Below are 17,688 nucleotides of genomic sequence, written 5' to 3'. Positions count from 1 at the left end.
GGTTGGGATTGCAGTGGATCATGCTCTCTTGACCTTATCAATCTCCTTCCAATACAATGCCTCTCAAGTACAAAGGAAGAAGACACACACAAGATATACTTTGACGACAGAGACTGATTCAGTCTATGTGGAAAAGATCTATGATAGGATGTGGGCAGCCGAGACAGTATATAGTGTAGAGGAGATTACTTCTTAGTTAACAGAGATACTACATGGAGCAGCACAAGAGGCATACCCACATGCTCAACCTAATCAGAAGAGAGGATATGGGAACATGCCTCAAAACAGTTGGTACGACGAGGAATGCAGAGAGACGAGAACCCAGGTCCAGAAAGAGCTTACACTAGGGATCATCACATATAAGCAGTCTCGGATTGCTCTTCGGCGTATAGTACGTTGCAAGAAACGGGCATTTTTAGCCAAACCGGAGAAGGATTTATATCAGCTCTTCTTGAGTCAGGACTCACATGAGGCCTCGCGTTTATTTCACGAGCACTCATCGCCTCCGACAATTACTTCTCTTGAGATTTGGGGTCAATATGTAACATCATTATATACTGTATCTAGACAGCCTCCATCACCAGATCCACTAGAGCCATGCCCTGCTACTAGTACTTTCTTTACTACGGAAATGGTGGAAAAAGCCATTATAAGATGAAGACAAGAGCATATGATCATGAGGGTCTAGTAGCAGAACATCTGATCCATGCAAGGGATCTACTTTCAGAAGTCCTTCTCGTCTGTTTAATCGGGTCATGTGTGAAGGATTACCTGAATCTTGGAAATTATTTACTATCGTACCTATTTTCAAGTCACGGGATCCTATGATACCCGGAAACTACCGTACCATTATGGTGGGACACACATTGACCCGACTGTACGCATCCATTCTGGAACAAAAATTGAGTAGATGGGCAGAGAATGAGGGCATAAGGGCAACAGGACAAGCTGGATTCAAGAGGGATTATTCCACTTTAGATCATATTCTTACGCTCAGAACCATTATTGAGGAAGGAAGAGCAAGCGGGAGAAGGATGAATTGTTGCTTTGTGGATTTTCGGAAAGCTTTTGATACAGTACCAAGGGCCTGATTGATGCGCAGAATGCAAGAGTTAGGGGTCCCCAAAGAGATTATCTGGGGGATCATGGCTTTATATGGGTCAGTAACTGGCTATGTACGTACTCCAGAAGGGGATTCCGACATTGTTCATTCCACTGTTAGAGTAAAGCAGGGATGCCCACTGTCCCCTACTTTATTTGGTATGTATATAGATGAGGTATCAGATCACATTGATAGAGAGGGTGACTGAGGTGCTCAACTTGCAGGGTCATGGATCCCTTTGTTGTTATATGCAGATGATATTGTATTGATAGCAGAATCACCAGATGGAATGCAGAGGCAGTTAGATACATTACATGAATTCGCGGAGGACAGCGGACTGTCGGTAAATTTGGGTAAAACCAAAGTTATGGTGTTTAACACCACACCGCAGTGGGTTAGGAGATCGGCACCTACATTTGCATATGGCCAAGATACAGTAGAGTACACAGATGCATACACATACCTTGGTGTGGTATTTACAGGACCGAAGTTTACTCTTAAGAAAGTAGCGGATGCTAGATTGTCCAGAGTCTCTGCGGCTTTGGGAGGGTTGGAGAGGATGTGTTCACAAGTGCAGTTTGAGGAACCACGAACAAAACTTTGGCTCTTTGATAATGTGGTGGCTTCGGCTATGCTTTAATGGGGTCCAGATTTGGGGACCATCTGTGGATCAGGATAATTGGAAGTCAATGGAGAGACCTTTGGTATCTATGATTTCCCGAATGATTAGAGCCAAGGCCTCTATACCACACACGATTACCTGAGCGGAACTAGCTGCCCCTCCGATAGAAATTGAAGCTCTTACCAGATCAGTGTCCTTTATACATGGTTTATGGGATACAAATAATTGCCGATATACTAGATTGGCCCTCGAATCCTCTCGACAATTAGCAATGAAAGGAGATACATCATGCTGGTATGCGCAACTGTCCTTGTGGTTTCAGATACACGGGTTTAATATGGAAAGATTACCCCCCTTCCAATACTCTCTTGAGGCTCCATCACTGGCAATCCCACGAACGGAGATTAATAAAATCATCCGCCATGATCTTATACAGTTGGACACTAAGAGGACATGGGTAGACCCTTCACAAGAATTGGGCAGGAAGATGGCCGACTACAAAGAAAACTTCCTACAGCTATTTGAAGATGGTTTTGTGATTCGCCCGAGCTACATGGATACCCACCTGTCTCATGGTTTGAGATGTGCTATTGGTTAGATTCGTACATCCTCACTCTAGTTGGAAATTGAATTTGGCAGATTTAGGGGAATCCCACCTGAGAGCAGAATTTGCAAGTTATGCGGAATGGAGCCGGAGACAGAATTACACTACATATGCCATTGCACCGTATACTATGAGATACGTGGGCGTTTCCATTGCCTATTCAAAGAAGGCTTTGGACCTCTAGATAGAGTCATGCAATACCAAGATCAAAGGTGCTTAGGCCTGTACCTACTAGAACTACATCGGCATAGGGATAATCTAATGAGAAGACAAAGAGCACTACAGTCTCAGAGGCAGATCACAGACTTCTTCGGATTGAGAGAAGCAGGAATGGAAGGAGAAGCAAGAGGCCAGCAGCGAGCACAAAGGAGTTGTCACCAGGAGGTGTATTTTTCCTGTTGCCTTCCGTAAATAAGTATTAGATATATTTATTTTATTTTTACTTGTTTGTCCCAAAACCCTTGAAAAGGTGCAAATGGACATTGCATGGCCAGTGTGAAACGGCTGCAGCCAAATGGGTTTCTCACATCGGGGATCTAGGTCGGTCAGACAGGGACTGTTCGGGCCAGTTAGCAATGAATTCTGATGAGTATGGAAGCTCGTGTGCGCCAAACTGGAATTTGGGCCACTCGTCAAGTCATTGCAACTTTATAAGTTGAAAGGGGCCAGTAAATTAACCCACATTGTAGATGGTGGTCAAATGGTAGTCTTCAATGATGGTCAGGAGACCGATAGGGACGCCATGGAAGCATCTCCTAAAATTTAGGGAACTGCTATTTTTGACCAGAAAATGTGTTCGCGTCATTAGCTCTGGAATGACAAGGGGAACATTTTATTGCTCTGCTGCCAAGTCAACTGACGCACCAATTGAGATAATTTTTAGCAGGGAAAGCCCAAACTCGGAAACTGGGCGACGTGTCAGCCTGTGAGCGATTCTGCCACTCTGGGAGGCAAAAACGAGCTGCATATCAACAAAGGGGGCGCCATTTTCTACCTCAGGTGGATTGTAGCAGGTACAGAAGCTATGGAATGCTTACCTTGCCCTCTATGCACAGTATGGTGACGGGAGTGATGCCCTGCACGCTACATACTGCTCTCTTTCTCCCCTACGTGCAGTATGTTATGCCCCACTAGTGGGCTTCTCATTTGACCTATGTAGAGTTCTGGGGGTTTATGCGCGTTTGCCAAGGCAAGAGCCTTCTGAACAGGAACCGGATTAGCTAATTGCTAATCCCCCACAGGTACGCACAGCTCCATCACGAAAGATTGCGAGTTTGGAGAGTTTTCTCGCGTGAAAACTCGTCCAATTCACAGGGGAACTGTCCCATTGCGTGCGGGAGCCGTTGGGACACGCGTAGGCGTGTTCGCTCCGCTAAAAACGATCCGAAACAGGGAATTACAGCCTGCTGTGTTTTTCTGCAGGTTTAGGGTTTCGCACCTAAACTGCAAGGGAACATCGGGGGAGCCTCGTGAGAGCCTTGGGATGCGTGTACAGGCTTTTGGGCTCCCGGCAGTGAAAAACAGAGAATTACAGCCCGCTGAATTTCTGTGACAGCTCACCAGAAAGCTTCCAGATATCGAGGGAATCCGTCCTAGACAAGTGTTTTTGACCTACAGGGGTTTTTGCGCCGTTATGCTGTCGAAATCCGGTTGAAAACCTGCGTTTTCAGCCCTCGCCAGGTTTGGACAGCTTTGTGAAAGCTTGTGCTAAGTGGTTGGATCGTCTACCTTAATTTGAATAAAGAAATACCGAAAGGGGCGCCAGTCTTTGGGGCCTACAGGGTGTCGGTCTCGTGTGCGCAGTGACATTCTAGTCGCTGGACGCAACTGTGTTCTCTTCCCTTCTCAGTGCTCTGTGTAAAGTTAACAGGTAATTGAAATAGTACCGCCCTCTACGTTGTACGGGCCGGTTATAGGAGTACCCACATTCATATCAAAGGCACCCTCATTGAAAGGGCGATTGAGCTTAAGAAATCGAGACGACCACGACCGAGATGCAGAAGCACACTTCACCGGAGGAGACTACAACAAAGGATTAGAAGCATTCTAGCCAGACACTCAGAATGCTCCTAAGAAGTTTATCTAATACTTTGTATTTAGTTTTTCGCATTTATTTTCACACTTTCACACTTTTCAGACATTGTAACAGATTCACCACTTTTGTTTCAGTTTGGTCTCATAGGTCACTCTGGCCTTTTTGAAGACGTTAATATAACATTTTTTTTTTCATTTCATTTCTGTCTCTGTTTTACTCCCTTCTGTCCATCTCTCATATCCATTCTGAGGGACATGTCAGTTTCAAAAGAGGATTCTGCATTCTGGATCACATTCTTACTTTGTGAGAGACTATGGAGGAGGACAAATTGTCACTATGGTGTATACATTGTTGCTTTGTGGATTTTTGGAAGGCTTTTGACACAATCCCTAACTTCCAAGGCACGGCTACTACAAACAATGTACGACTGGGGGTACTTGGAGAGACTGGATGGGGGATGGCTCCATTTTGTGACACAATGATAGGTAGAACCTTTCTTTTTCCTTCAATTCTTTGTCGTGGCCATTTCATGGAAAATTCAGCACATCCATAGACAAGCCCACACACCTTTTTGAGGAGAGAAAACCATAATTGGATCCCCCACACGCTTGAATACAAGGTAGGAACAATGCGGGACTGTACTAGCACCCCATAGAAGAAGCTTGTGTATCCCTTCTTAGAGAGGCTTTAAGTGTTGATCTTCTTCTTCACAAAAGCTCCTCCCTTCCTAATAGTCATGACAACGTGAGTGATGTGGCGTTTTTGGCCATTTTTGGGTGATTTTGATCATTTTATGGCCATTTTTGGCTCAGAAATGCCCCCTTGTTTTGCCCATCAACGCCCAAACGAACTGGGAAAAATCCCCTTGTGCTGAAATTACATGCTGAACCTCAATTTTCTTGTTAGAAAGCACTTTAGATGCATCGTTTACTACTGTGCACGAAACTTGCTATTTTTGGACGAGATCGTCCACATTGAACTTTTTAGGTGAAACGAGTGTGCCATCCCGATGCACTTGACAAATGTACATTTCTAAACCAAATTGGGCATGTTTTAATGCGATAAAACACCCCATAGTGCCATGTCCAGAGCCTCGCCTCCGGTAAGGTATGTAGACGATTGTATCCGTGGCAAACATTCTCACACATATGACATTATGCACATTGTAGCATTTGGTCCCTCATATCAAAAAGCATAAAGAGTGAGGTGAACAATTAAATTCACATTGTAAACGTGCCACAACACAATATCTCAATTCGGTCCCATTCAACTCATGCAAGGTATAAGTTGCATTCCCATGCGCATGCTTAACAACATAAGGATCAAACCATCTTTTTGAAAGCCTTCTTATTGTTGAATGTTGGTTGTTAAGACTACTGTATTGTTGAATGTTGGTTGTTAAGACTACTGTAATACACCATCACCCAATCACCTTCCTCAATAGCTATAGGTTTGAGCCTATGCCTCTCATCAAATCTATCCTTATTCTTTAACCTTGCATCTTTTAATCGTGTTATTGCAATCTCAATATCGTGAGGCCTTCTTTCTAATTGTTGTATGCGCAAAGCAAGGTCTTCCCTACTCATTCCATCCTCCCAAGGTAATATATTCCATGTGGTTATTAAGATTACTGTCATACACCAACACCCAATCACCTTCCTCAATAGCTACAAATCTGAGCCTATGTCTCTCATCAAATCTATCCTTATTCTTTAACTTTGCATCTTTTAATCGTGTTATTGTAATCTCCATATCGTGAGGCCTTCTTTCTAATTGTTGTATGCGCAAATCAAGGTCTTCCCTACTCATTCCATCCTTCCAAGGTAATACATTCCATGTGGGAATTGCATTTTCAATTGGCATTACCGGTTTTTGACCATACATCAAATCAAAAGACATATAATCACTAACTAAGCTATAAGTTGTACAATCATCCAGTTTACCTTTGCAAGCCTTAGCCAAAACTTTGATGATAGGAGGATGTCCACGTTCGTGTAAAGGTGTAGCGAATAGGGGCTGGCTATCCGTGGTATGTGTGCTACTCTAAACTAGAAAGAGACGGTCATCGACACAAGGGCATGATCTACTGCCACAACAACAGGTCTAGGTCCTTGGATACTAGGGATAAAGCTCCGTTGTGCCATGACATAATCCACTATGCAAGCTCCATGTCTGTGTGGAAAACATGTAAAACCTCCCACAACAAGAAATCGTTGTAGGTGTCACCAGGAGGTGTATTTTTCCTGTTGCCTTCTTTAAATATGTACTGCATATTTTTATTTATTTTATTTTGTCTTGTTTTCCCCGGAACCCTTGAAAAGGTGCAAGTGGACATTGCATGGCCAGTGTGAAACAGCTACAGCCGATCATGTTTCTCACATCGAGAGTCTAGGTCAATCAGTCTGGGATTGGTCGGGCCAGTCAGCACTGAATTCTGATGAGTATGGAAGCCTGTGCACACCAAATGAAATCTGGGCCACTCAGAAAGTCACTTACAACTTTATAAGTTGGTGGGAACTAGGGAATTAACTCAAAGGGGCAAATTGGATACTTGACAGAAGGAGAACCACCTGCAAGACACCTAGCAAGAGGGGGCACCCATTTTGAATTGGGGGATTGATTTTTGTTCATTCAGTGACCTACAATGTGTGTGTGAGTAGTGACCTACAATGTGTGTGTGCAGGTTGACAACTTTAATGAAAAGCTTGCCTTCTGCTCTGTCTCATGTAGCACGATGATTTGCTCTCGTGCATCTCTTTCTCCCCTTTGGCACATATGCTAATGCCCCACTAGTTGGGCTTTTCAAACAAATATGTACAGTTCTGAGGGTTTATGCGCGTTTGCCAAGGCAAGAGCCTTTTGAACAGGAACCGGATTAGCTAACTGCTAATCCCCCACAGAAAAACACAATTCCATCACGGAAGATTGCGAGTTTGGAGAGTTTTCTTGCGTGAAAATTCGTCCAATTCACAGGGGAACTGTCCCATTGCGTGCGGCAGCCCTTGGGACGCGCGTAGGCGTGTTCGCTCCGTTAAAAACGATCCGAAACAGAGAATTACAGCTTGCTGTGTTTTTTTGCAGGTTTAGGGTTTCGCACCTAAACTGCAAGGGAACACCAGGGGAGCTCCGTGAGAGCCTTGGGATGCGTGTACACGGTTTTGCGCTCCCGACAACAGAAAAACTGAGAATTAAGCATGTTGAATTTTTGTGACAGCTCATCAAAAAGCTCCTAAATTGCAAGGGAATCCGTCCTAGACAGGTGTTTTTGACCTATAGGGGTTTTTGTGCCGTTGTGTTGCCAAAATCAGGTCAGAAACCTATGTTTTTAGCCCTCACCAGGTTTGGACAGCTTTGTGAGAGTTTGGCCTAAGTGTATGGATCGTCAACTGTTATTGAATAAAGAAATACCGAAAGGGGTGCCAATTTTGGGGCCTACATGGTGTCGGTCTCGTGTGCGCAGTGACATTCTAGTCGCTGGACGCAATTGTGTTCTCCTTTCTTCACATTGCTCTGTGTAAAGTCAACATGTAATTGAAATAGTACCGTCCTCTACGTTGTACAAGTCGGTTTCATGGGATGATTCTTTATTACAGATGAAATAGCAGAAGCAGAAACAACTGGAACAGACTCGCCTTTAAGCTTTACGTCAAGGACGTGAGTCTTTCCTCTATGTACAAGGTAATCTTTTTGTTGTAAGTATCCACTATAGCATGCAACCTGTAACACCATGGGATACCCAATAACACATCACAGTCCTCAAGTGGCATAATATGAAATTCTTCTGTATCCACATAGCTCTGAATGTGCAGATGAAGCTTCCCCAAAATGGGAGTAACAGACTCTGAATGACCTGGGCATGCCAAACCTGCTTCACCTGTCATACCCATCTCCTCTGCACGAATGCCCAACTTTGATGCCAATTCTGGTGATATAAAATTTGCACAGGCTCCTGGATCAAGGAAAACCAGCTCTGTTTGGTCTCTAACTTTGCCCCAAGCTTTGCACAGTTCCGTGGCATCTATGTTTGGCTGGTCACGAACCAAATCTGGGACAAGTCCTTCACTCGGCTTTGGCTTCTTCCCTTTATGGTCTGACTTGTCATCCTTATCCTGTGACTTCTTGTGTGGGAATTCATTTGCAAAAGTACATGAAGTCGTATCTAATTTGTCTACCTTAGATAAAGATAGGTCAACTTTTTTGAATCGGTTCAGTGATTATTTTTTGGATTCTTTGCCAGGGGAGTTACCTCCTGAGAGACCTGAGGATCATACCATAGATCTTGTGCTAGGTTCTAGTCCACCGAACAGACCACCGTATAGGGTTAGTGCAGCCCAACAAAAAGAGATTATGATTCGGCTCAACGAGCTTTTGGAGAAGGGGCTGGTTCAGCCCAGTTCATCCCCTTTTTGTTCGCTTGTACTCCTAGTGCAAAAGAAGGATGGTTCATGGTGCATGTGCATTGACTATCGCGCCTTGAATAAAAATACCATGAAGAACAGGTTCCTCATACCGAAAATAGATGACATTCTTGATCGCCTTGAGGGAGCGTCATTGTTTACAAGGATAGACCTAATGAGTGGGCACCATCAGATACGCATTAGGCGAGAAGATGTCCATACGACTGCGTTCAGGACAACATTTGGTCTCTATGAGTTTCTTGTCATATTTGGTCTCACAAATGTTCCTGCCACGTTTAATAGAATGCTGGACATAATTTTTAGATCTCATAGAAACTTCGTGGGTACCTTCTTTGATGACATGATTGTCTACTCAAAGTCCGAAGAGGAGCATAGGGATCACTTGACGGCAGTTTTCAATGATTTACGTAAGAACAGGCTACTCATTAATGCGAAGAAGAGTGAATTCTTTTTGGAAGAGATTCATTTCCTTGTGCACATTGTTTCAAAGGATGGGGTACGCATGGATCCCGCCAAAGTGGAAGCAATTAGGTCATGGCCAGACTTGAAGTCCGTACATGACATTCGAAGCTTTCGAGGCTTATGTTCCTACTACAGGAGGTTCATCCAAAACTTTGTTGAGATTGCTTCAGCACTCCATGCACTGCAAGGGAAAGGAGTTACTTTCAACTGGACAGCCAAGGAAATTTTAGCCTTCAAACACTTGAAAGAAAGACTGACTTCAAATCCGGTAATCATTTTACCAGATCTTTCGAAACCCTTTGTGGTTCAGTGTGATGCATGTGGCCATAGTCTTGGTGTAGTTCTAATGCAGAATGGCCGAGTAATCGCATATGAGAGCAAAATTCTTTTGAAGGTTGAAAGGAATTTGCAAGTTTATGAGAAAGTTGTTGGCAGTAATTCATGTTCTCACTAGTTGGAAACACTATTTGCTAGGGGCCGATTTTGTTGTCCAAACAGATCATCAAACCTTGCAATATTTTCTCACAGAAACAAAGTTGTATGAGAAACACATGCGATGGGCAAACATCTTGTTAATGTTCCATTTTCAGATTGTATATGTGCAACGGAAAAAGAACGTGGTGGCTGATGCGTTGTCACGAAAGCCCCATGTCACGTGACACATCCAACCCTATGTGTCCGTGGACAAGCTACAGCATGACCAGGGTTCAGTTCAGTCAAGTCAGTCTAGAATAGAAAGTGATCTGGCACTTTTGTGAGTCTGTTCGCAGACCGTGCATGTCCAGACACTTAGAGTAGATGCATATCCTCTGGTTGCACACAACATGACCATCAGCATTCCCATCAGATTCCATCGGGATCAGTTTCCAGTGCATTAAACCTATTTTCCCTTTTTTTTTGACATTTTTCACTTATTATTTTTAAGTGACTTTTGTTGGGAACTGGTTACTGGGTAGGGCAATTTGCATAAGTTAATGTACAAGCAATCCCTAGTGCTAGCATTTCTGGCAGAAGAGCAAGGAGAACACAGGCACAAGTTGTAGCAGGTTCCTCCCTCTCTCTCTCTCTCTCTCTCTCTCTCTCTCTCTCTCTCTCAAGCAAGGACTTGAAGGCTTGGCGTTTCCCCAACAGTTAAGCCAACGTTTTCAGCATTGATCTCTTGGCGTTTTCAGCCCCACAGACCAAGATTTCAGCCTTTTGGACAGTGCTGCAGCCCCATTAGCCAGCGTTTTTCATAGCCAGCAACTCAGCGTTTTCAAGGCAAGAAGTCAGCGTTTTTGGACAGCAGGACAAGAGCGTTTTTCAGCCAGCCAAATCTGCGTTTTTTCAGCAGCAAATCAATAGTAGACACAACGTTTTCCAGCAGATAAGAACAGCCCGTAGATAGCAGATCCAGCCAGCCGTCACCTTCGCCGTGTTCGTCGTCGTCGCAGTCGTCTCATCAGACTCGCAACTTGCATCAGTATCTTGTACCAGATTGTGCAATCAATAGCATAGAGAAGGGCCTTCGGAAGAGGTTTGACAACTTGTTTGGTGTCGTATTCTTCTTTCTCTATCTCTCAGTCTCAACACCTTCATTCACAGTGTTCATCACTTTGTTTGTGTCCATTGTAAAAGGAACCTTGAGCACAGTTCCGAGCACTCATCTTGAGCAAAGTTCAACATTCACTTCCGCTGCACCTTACATTGGTATCAGAGCTTTGGCAGTGTTCTGTATCACTCAAGGAAAGAACCACAAGAACCACATAATTTTTTTTGCTTGTTGCGGTCGCAGGTAACCCAAGATTTCTTGACCGTGTCGAATCCTAATCGTGTTTTTGAAGAGTGATAGGAAACCCAAGAAAGAAGGGCTTCTACAACCTCCCTTTGTGCCTCTTTTCACTCATTGAGAGCGGACCGTGTACTTAGCGGCCGGCGAATCGATGTGAGGTGGGAAAAAGCAACCTTGGTGTGAGCGCAAGGCCGCCAAGGGGTGCGCCCCGGAAAAGAGTAGAACTTGGGTGAAGAGAAGATCCTTCTCTAACACAGATTGCAAGCGAAAGAAGAACCTCAAGAACCTCAAGAACCTCAAGACTCCCGAACCTCAAGAACCCAAGAACCTCAAGAACCCAAGTTCCTCATGAACTTAAGAACCCAAGACGTCAGTGGATGGTCATCACTCGAAGCGGAATGGATACTTCGCTTGGAGGTGGTGAGCATGGGAGTGGCGAAGACGAGTTTTTCCCAACAGGAGGTTTTGCTGACCCTCCCCCTTTCCCATCTACGCCAAGGATTGCACTAACTCCTATGGAGGCTTTGGAGCAGATGTTTATGGACAGGAAGTTAGAACGCGAAGGAGGGAAGTTAGAACACGAAGAAAGAATGACAGCCATAGAGCATGAGCACAACGAAAGGAAAGCCCCCTTGTTCCGATTCTTTCCTCAAGTACAGGCACAGATGCAAGAGATTTGGAAAAAGGAGACTATCTCAGTCTCTTCTTCTCCAAAGCAAGACACACAGGAATTTGCATTCCCAGAATAAGCATGATAAAGCATGATTTGCATGATCTCCGTCTATTTGTTCATCTACATTGCATGCACAGTCTTTGAGGAAGACGAGATTTTCTCCACTCACTTTACATGGAATGGGTATGCTCATGTTTTTTTGTTGGAAGTGGTTTTAGGAATTTTCAGCCATGGAGATTCTTGAAAAAGATAGACGCATGACTAAAGACGAAGTTGAAGCATTGAAGGAGCCACAATTGACTGCGTCGCTTTCGGCGCGGCCCAAAGAAGCAAGCTTTGTAGACCCTTTATGAAGTTCAAGTATTGCACGACCCACACCTCAGAGTGGGCCGGTGAAGAGTCCTATCGAGGATTCCGGATGTTGTTGGCGATCTCCCTCGACGTCATATAGTTTGGTATTAGTACCTCACTTTGAAAAAGAGGGGATGCCACGTGACACATCCAACCCTTTGTGTCCGTGGACAAGCTACAGTGTGATCAGGGTTCAATTCAGTCAAGTCAGTCTAGAATAGGAAGTGATCTGGCACTTTTGTGAGTCTGTTCGCAGACCATGCATATCCAGACACTTAGAGTAGATGCATATCCTTTGGTTGCACACAACATGATCATCAGCATTCCCATCAGATTCCATCAGGATCAGTTTCCAGTGCATTAAACCTATTTTCCCTATTTTTTGACATTTTTCACTTATAATTTTTAAGTGACTTTTGTTGGGAACTGGTAGGGCAATTTGCATAAGTTAATATATAAGCAATCCCTAGCGCTAGCATTTCTGGTTGAAGAGCAAGGAGAACACAGACACAACTTGCAGCATGTTCCTCCCTCTCTCTCTCTCTCTCTCTCTCAAGCAAGGACTTGAAGGCTTGGCGTTTCCCTAACAGTTAAGCCAGCGTTTTCAGCAAGAAAGCAAGAGTTTTCAGCAGTGATCTCTTGGCGTTTTTCAGCCCCACAGACCAGCAATTTCAGCCTTTTGGACAGTGCTCTGCAGCCCAATTAGCTAGCGTTTTTCATAGCCAGCAACTCAGCGTTTTCAAGGCAAGAAGTCAGCGTTTTTGGACAGTAGGAAAACGACGTTTTTCAGCCAGCCAAATATGCATTTTTTCAGCAGCAAATCAGCAGTAGACACAGCGTTTTCCAGCAGATAAGAACAGCCCATAGATAGCAGATTCAGCCAGCCGTCATCTTCGCCGTGTTCGTCGTCGCAGTCGCTTCATCATAGACTCGCAACTTGCATTAGCATCTTGTACCAGATTGTGCAATCAATAGCATAGACTTCTCTCGCCATCGAGAGAAGGGCCTTCGAAAGAGGGTTTGACAACTTGTTTGGTGTCGTATTCTTCTCTCTCTATCTCTCAGTCTCAACACCTTCATTCAGAGTGTTCATATCTTTGTTTGTGTCCATTGCACTCTCTCACTAAAGGATCGGAAGGCTCTCCCTTCCGTAAGTAAAAGGAACCTTGAGCACAGTTCGGAGCACTCATCTTTAGCAAAGTTCAACATTCACTTCCGTTGCACCTTACACCCCAAATTTCAGCAGTGTCAATTCCTTACCATTGTGAATTAGACGAAATGAAGACACGATATGCTGAAGATTCAGATTTTGCAAGTATCTATGATCAGCTTGTTGATGGGCAACATCATGAGCATTGTATGCTTAAGAATGACTTTCTCATGATCATAGTAGTCTCGTACGGTCCCGTACGTTTTGTATGCGTACGATGATGTGCGGTACTAAACGAACGAAAAAAAAATATGATGTACGATGAAGTTATGTACGTTCAAATTTAAAAAAACAAATAATTCTCAAGTCTAAGGGCCTAAGGCTTAGGCCTTAATACTTACTTATAGAAACTTGACATTTGTATAGATTACAAGTTAGTAGTTACAATACTACATAGTACATAGTACAATGTAAAGAGTCAAGACTCAAAGACTAAAGAGAATGAGCATTACATAAACCAAAATGATCATTGAAATTTGATAAGTAGAGACCAAGTGGCAAGGGCTACAAAGTACTCAAAAAGTGGCAAGGGATACAAAAAAGTGGGGGGACCAAGTGGCAAGGGCTACAAAGTACTCAAAAAGTGGCACACCATAATAGAGAGACTAAATAGTAAAGTCACTAGTCACTAGTGCTCTCATCATCTTCCTCATCTTCCTCTTTTGAGCCTTGCTCATCAACATCATCCTCTTCCTCACAAGAGTCGAAGGATGACGGCTCATAATCTCCATCACTAATGAGGTTGCCTTCATCATCATACTCTGGCTCTCGAGGCTCTCTATCCTCGAAAGTGATGGCCGCCGCACAAGAGCCGCTTCCGGAGCCTCGCCGCACATAGGTCCTAGGAGCCTCCGTGGGTGTTGTTGATGCTTTGCCTCTACCTCTTGTAGCCCTGGCACCTCTGCCTCTTGTAGCCGATGTAACTCCATGGATGACGACCTTCTTGCGTGATCGTGTGCGAGAAACCCGGCGATCAATCTCCTCAAGCTCCAAGTAGAGCTCACGAAAAATCATTTGCTCCTCAGGGTCTTGCTCTTTATTGACACTCTTTAGAGTGTCAATCGTAAGTGTGAGCTCATCCACGTTGACCTATTTGACATTTACAACATTGGACAATGAAAACATAATTAGTATATTCAAATTAATTAAAGACTAGACTCTAGAGTATAGAAAATGGAGTGAGTAGTGATTATAATTTATAATTTATACCTGTCGAGCCATTGGCATCTCATGCATAGAGCGCAACATGCGTAAATTGGAGCGACAATAGATAAGTCGCTCTAATTGCTTCGTTGAGAGCTTGTTTCGGATTTTGGTGTGGATGAGGGAGTATGCGGACCAATTACGCTCACATGCTCCCGATGAGCAATCCTAAAACACATCAAGAGAGGCATAAGCTATAAGAGACTATAGTTGAAGAGATTAAGCATAAAATGTAAAAGGTTGAGGCTTGTCGCTTACTTGGCCAAGAACCCTCAAAGCAAGTCGTTTGAGAGTAGGCAATTGATAGCCAAAGCTCTCCCACCAAAATAAAGGCTTCACCAAGGATTGCCGCTTCCAACACAAGTTGGAAGTAAATGCGGTGCCTCGTTGGTCGCTATAGTTGATTACCTCTTGGAGAAATGCTCCAATGTCCTCTTCTTTTAGCACCTTAAAGAGGTAATTGTTGCGCTCCTCAATAAGCTCTTGATTTGCAAAGAGTTCGGGCTTCTTGTAAGCTGGATGCAAGAGAGCCGCAAAGTAATGGATAGGTCTCTTCATCCAATCCCACCGCTTTGTGATTAGGAGGAGAATGTCGTCTCTCTTGGGAGAGTCCTCGAGGTAATCACTACAAGAAGAGAGAGGAAATGTACTAAGTAGAGAAACAAGCATGTAGAGTTTAAATATACAGAGAATGACATATGTAATAATAAATATGTAGTTATACCGTGTTCCATCGGGAGCCCCATCTAGGATTGTAGACTTCTCAATCTCCTTGTAAGCTTCCTCCATGAAGTGCCATAGAAGCCCAATAGTTGCCCCTTCCATGTCGGTCATGCGGAGAGCCTTGTACAAGGGCAAGATCGCAACGACAAGACCCTTAATTTCTTGCCAAAACTCCTCCCGCAAGCAAAGCCGTTGGATGGCTTTTGTATCTTGTTGGGAAGCGGCGGACTCTCCATTCATCCACTCCTTAAACTCATCGGAGACCATGGTCTTTTGTATTTTGTTTTGCACATCATAGAGCCGCTCTAGAAGTAGCCACATGGCGGCAAAGCGAGTGGCCGATGGCTTCTTCAACTCAAGGTCGGAGTAGGTGCGGTAAATGGCAAGCACCCTCACTTTGCCGTTGATGAAATTGATGATGGAGAGTGCTTGGTTGAGGATATCTTTCACCCAACCTAGCTCCTCTATGTCTTCAAAGAGAAGGTCAAGGCAATGAGAGGCACATGGAGTCCATACTATGGATGGAAATTCCTTCTCTAGCCTCTTACTCATTGCCTTGCAATTTGAAGCATTGTCGGTAATCACTTGCACGACATGCTCCGCCCCAACCTACACAAGAGGCATTTGTGACAAGAAGAGTTAAAACTTAAAAATTAAAACATAGGACTCATTGGCAATTGCTCAAGACATAAAGGCTCGATTTACGGTTTTACCTCAAGAATGGCTTGGCGGATGTGCTTCCAAATGAATGCCCCAGTCACTTTCTTCCCTCTCGAACCCGCATCCACCGCCCGTAAGAAGTACGTGCCAAGAGGACAAGAAACAAGAATGTTGATGATGCCCCTCTTCTTGCGGTCGCTCCATCCGTCGGAGAGGATAGAGCATCCATACTTTGCCCAACCCGCACGTACGGGCTCAAGTGACTTGTCAATCCTTGCCCTCTCTTCATCAAGCTTCTTTGTTCTCATGTCATGGTATGACACACCCGTCCACCCTTCGCATGGACCAACCGCCGCAATTGCTATGATCATCCTCTTCCGTCGCTCCAACCGAAGAATGTTGAAGGAGAGATTGCATTCAATAACCGTGCGGGCAATCTCTATTTCCGCGATTCTTTGTCTCTCCTTGAGGAAAGACAAGGGGCCGGAGCATCCACCCACCGATTTCGCAAGAGAAGTTTGCTTTGCCATCTTCGGAGGCCGGCCACCATCACTTGAAGACCCCTTGGACTTCTTGGACTTCTTGGAGGAGGCACTACCATCACATGAGGCCGCGGTGGCACCGGTAGCCATGGACATAGTTGGAGAGGCCTCTTCCTCCGAATCGGAGCTATCAACATCCGGCGACACGAACTCATCCGAGGTGACTCTACCCTTGCGTGTCTTCAATGGAAGATACTTTCTCTTGCATCCGCAAGGATATCTTCGGGGATATTAGGACATGGCCCCGCTTGTCCTCCCATCTTTGTCAAGTGGATGATGAGACGGGTGATGGAAGAGGTCATAGCTTTTGGGCAATATTTGCACCACCACTTGCAAGAGTTTTGCTTGCCTCCCACCCGCTCAAAATATCGGCAATGCTTCTCAAAGGCTTCATGAAGAGGAGGCGGCATTATGTAGTATGTAGCTAGTAGCTACTAGTATGATGTATGATGTATGATGTATCAATAGATGAGAGAGAGAGAGAGAGAGAGAGAGAGAGAGAGAGAGAGAGAGAGAGAGAGAGAGAGAGAGAGAGAGAGAGAGAGAGAGACCCAAGGAAGCTTGAAGGAGAGACCCGTCACGGTGTCACCCAAGGGAGCTTGAAGGAGAGAGATGGTAGACCCAATGAAGACTCGAGAGCTTGAGAGCTTGAAGCTTCAATGGAAGCACATGGAGATGAGAGGGTAGAGGATTGAGAGGCTTAGGGCTAAAGCTTGTAGCTTGTAGTTGTAGGTTGTGTTGGATAACAAAGGGAAGGGTTGCTTAAATAGGAGAGAAAGAGCATGTGAGGCTTGACATTTGAGCAATGGGCATTGGCCCTTGGGCAATAAGCATGGCAATGTGCCAATGGCCCATGAGCAATAAGCATGGCATTTGGCTTCAAAACTGCTCGCAAACGGCTCCAAAAGGCCTACAAACTGGACGTTGCAAAACGGTCAAAAAGCTGCCAACGGTCATAAACTGCCGAAAAAAGTCACCGGACGGAACGCACGGGACGGGACGGGTCCGGCCGGACGGAACGAGAGGTTCCGTTCGACGTACGAAAACTACCCTGCTCATGATGCATGAAAAATTATGACTACCTAACCAGTTATGGTTAAACTTTTTGATGGAAAGTCATGCTCCACCTTATGCTAAGCATCGTGAAATTGATGCGACAGTGAAAGGGGTTGAGGCATTCTTCTATTGGCCAGCTTTGCGTCAAGATGTTGACACATTTGTAAGATCATGCTTAGTTTGCCAAAAAGTCAAATTTGACAGGCAAAAGCAATCGGGATTGTTGCAGCCATTGCCGATCCTAGATAGGCCATGG

At 44.6% G+C, this 17,688-nt stretch overlaps 3 protein-coding genes across 5 annotated transcripts in view; 1 reads left to right on the top strand and 2 right to left on the bottom strand.

The window, feature by feature from the left end:
* EMB3012 (embryo defective 3012) overlaps positions 1-17,688 on the top strand; it is a 244,472-nt gene that overhangs the window by 33,018 nt on the left and 193,766 nt on the right. The gene's annotated exons all lie outside the window — the stretch shown is intronic.
* LOC147417610 (uncharacterized) lies at positions 13,682-14,340 on the bottom strand. Its single transcript, XM_086507193.1, has one exon. The coding sequence runs from the start codon at positions 14,260-14,262 to the stop codon at positions 13,870-13,872; it is 393 nt and encodes a 130-aa protein (XP_086363319.1). The 5' UTR covers positions 14,263-14,340; the 3' UTR covers positions 13,682-13,869.
* Positions 14,452-16,472, bottom strand: LOC147417609 (uncharacterized). Its single transcript, XM_086506472.1, has 4 exons — positions 15,888-16,472; positions 15,176-15,783; positions 14,710-15,076; positions 14,452-14,619 (listed from the first exon to the last, which is right to left on the bottom strand). Exons 1-4 carry the CDS (start codon positions 16,470-16,472, stop codon positions 14,452-14,454), a joined length of 1,728 nt encoding a protein of 575 aa, XP_086362598.1.

Source organism: Adiantum capillus-veneris, chromosome 30 (genome assembly GCF_014529385.1).
Source record: "Adiantum capillus-veneris isolate H3 chromosome 30, ASM1452938v2, whole genome shotgun sequence".
NCBI lineage: Eukaryota > Viridiplantae > Streptophyta > Polypodiopsida > Polypodiales > Pteridaceae > Adiantum > Adiantum capillus-veneris.
Note: the sequence above shows the minus strand (reverse complement) of the source record. Positions and strands in the feature narration are given on the sequence as shown.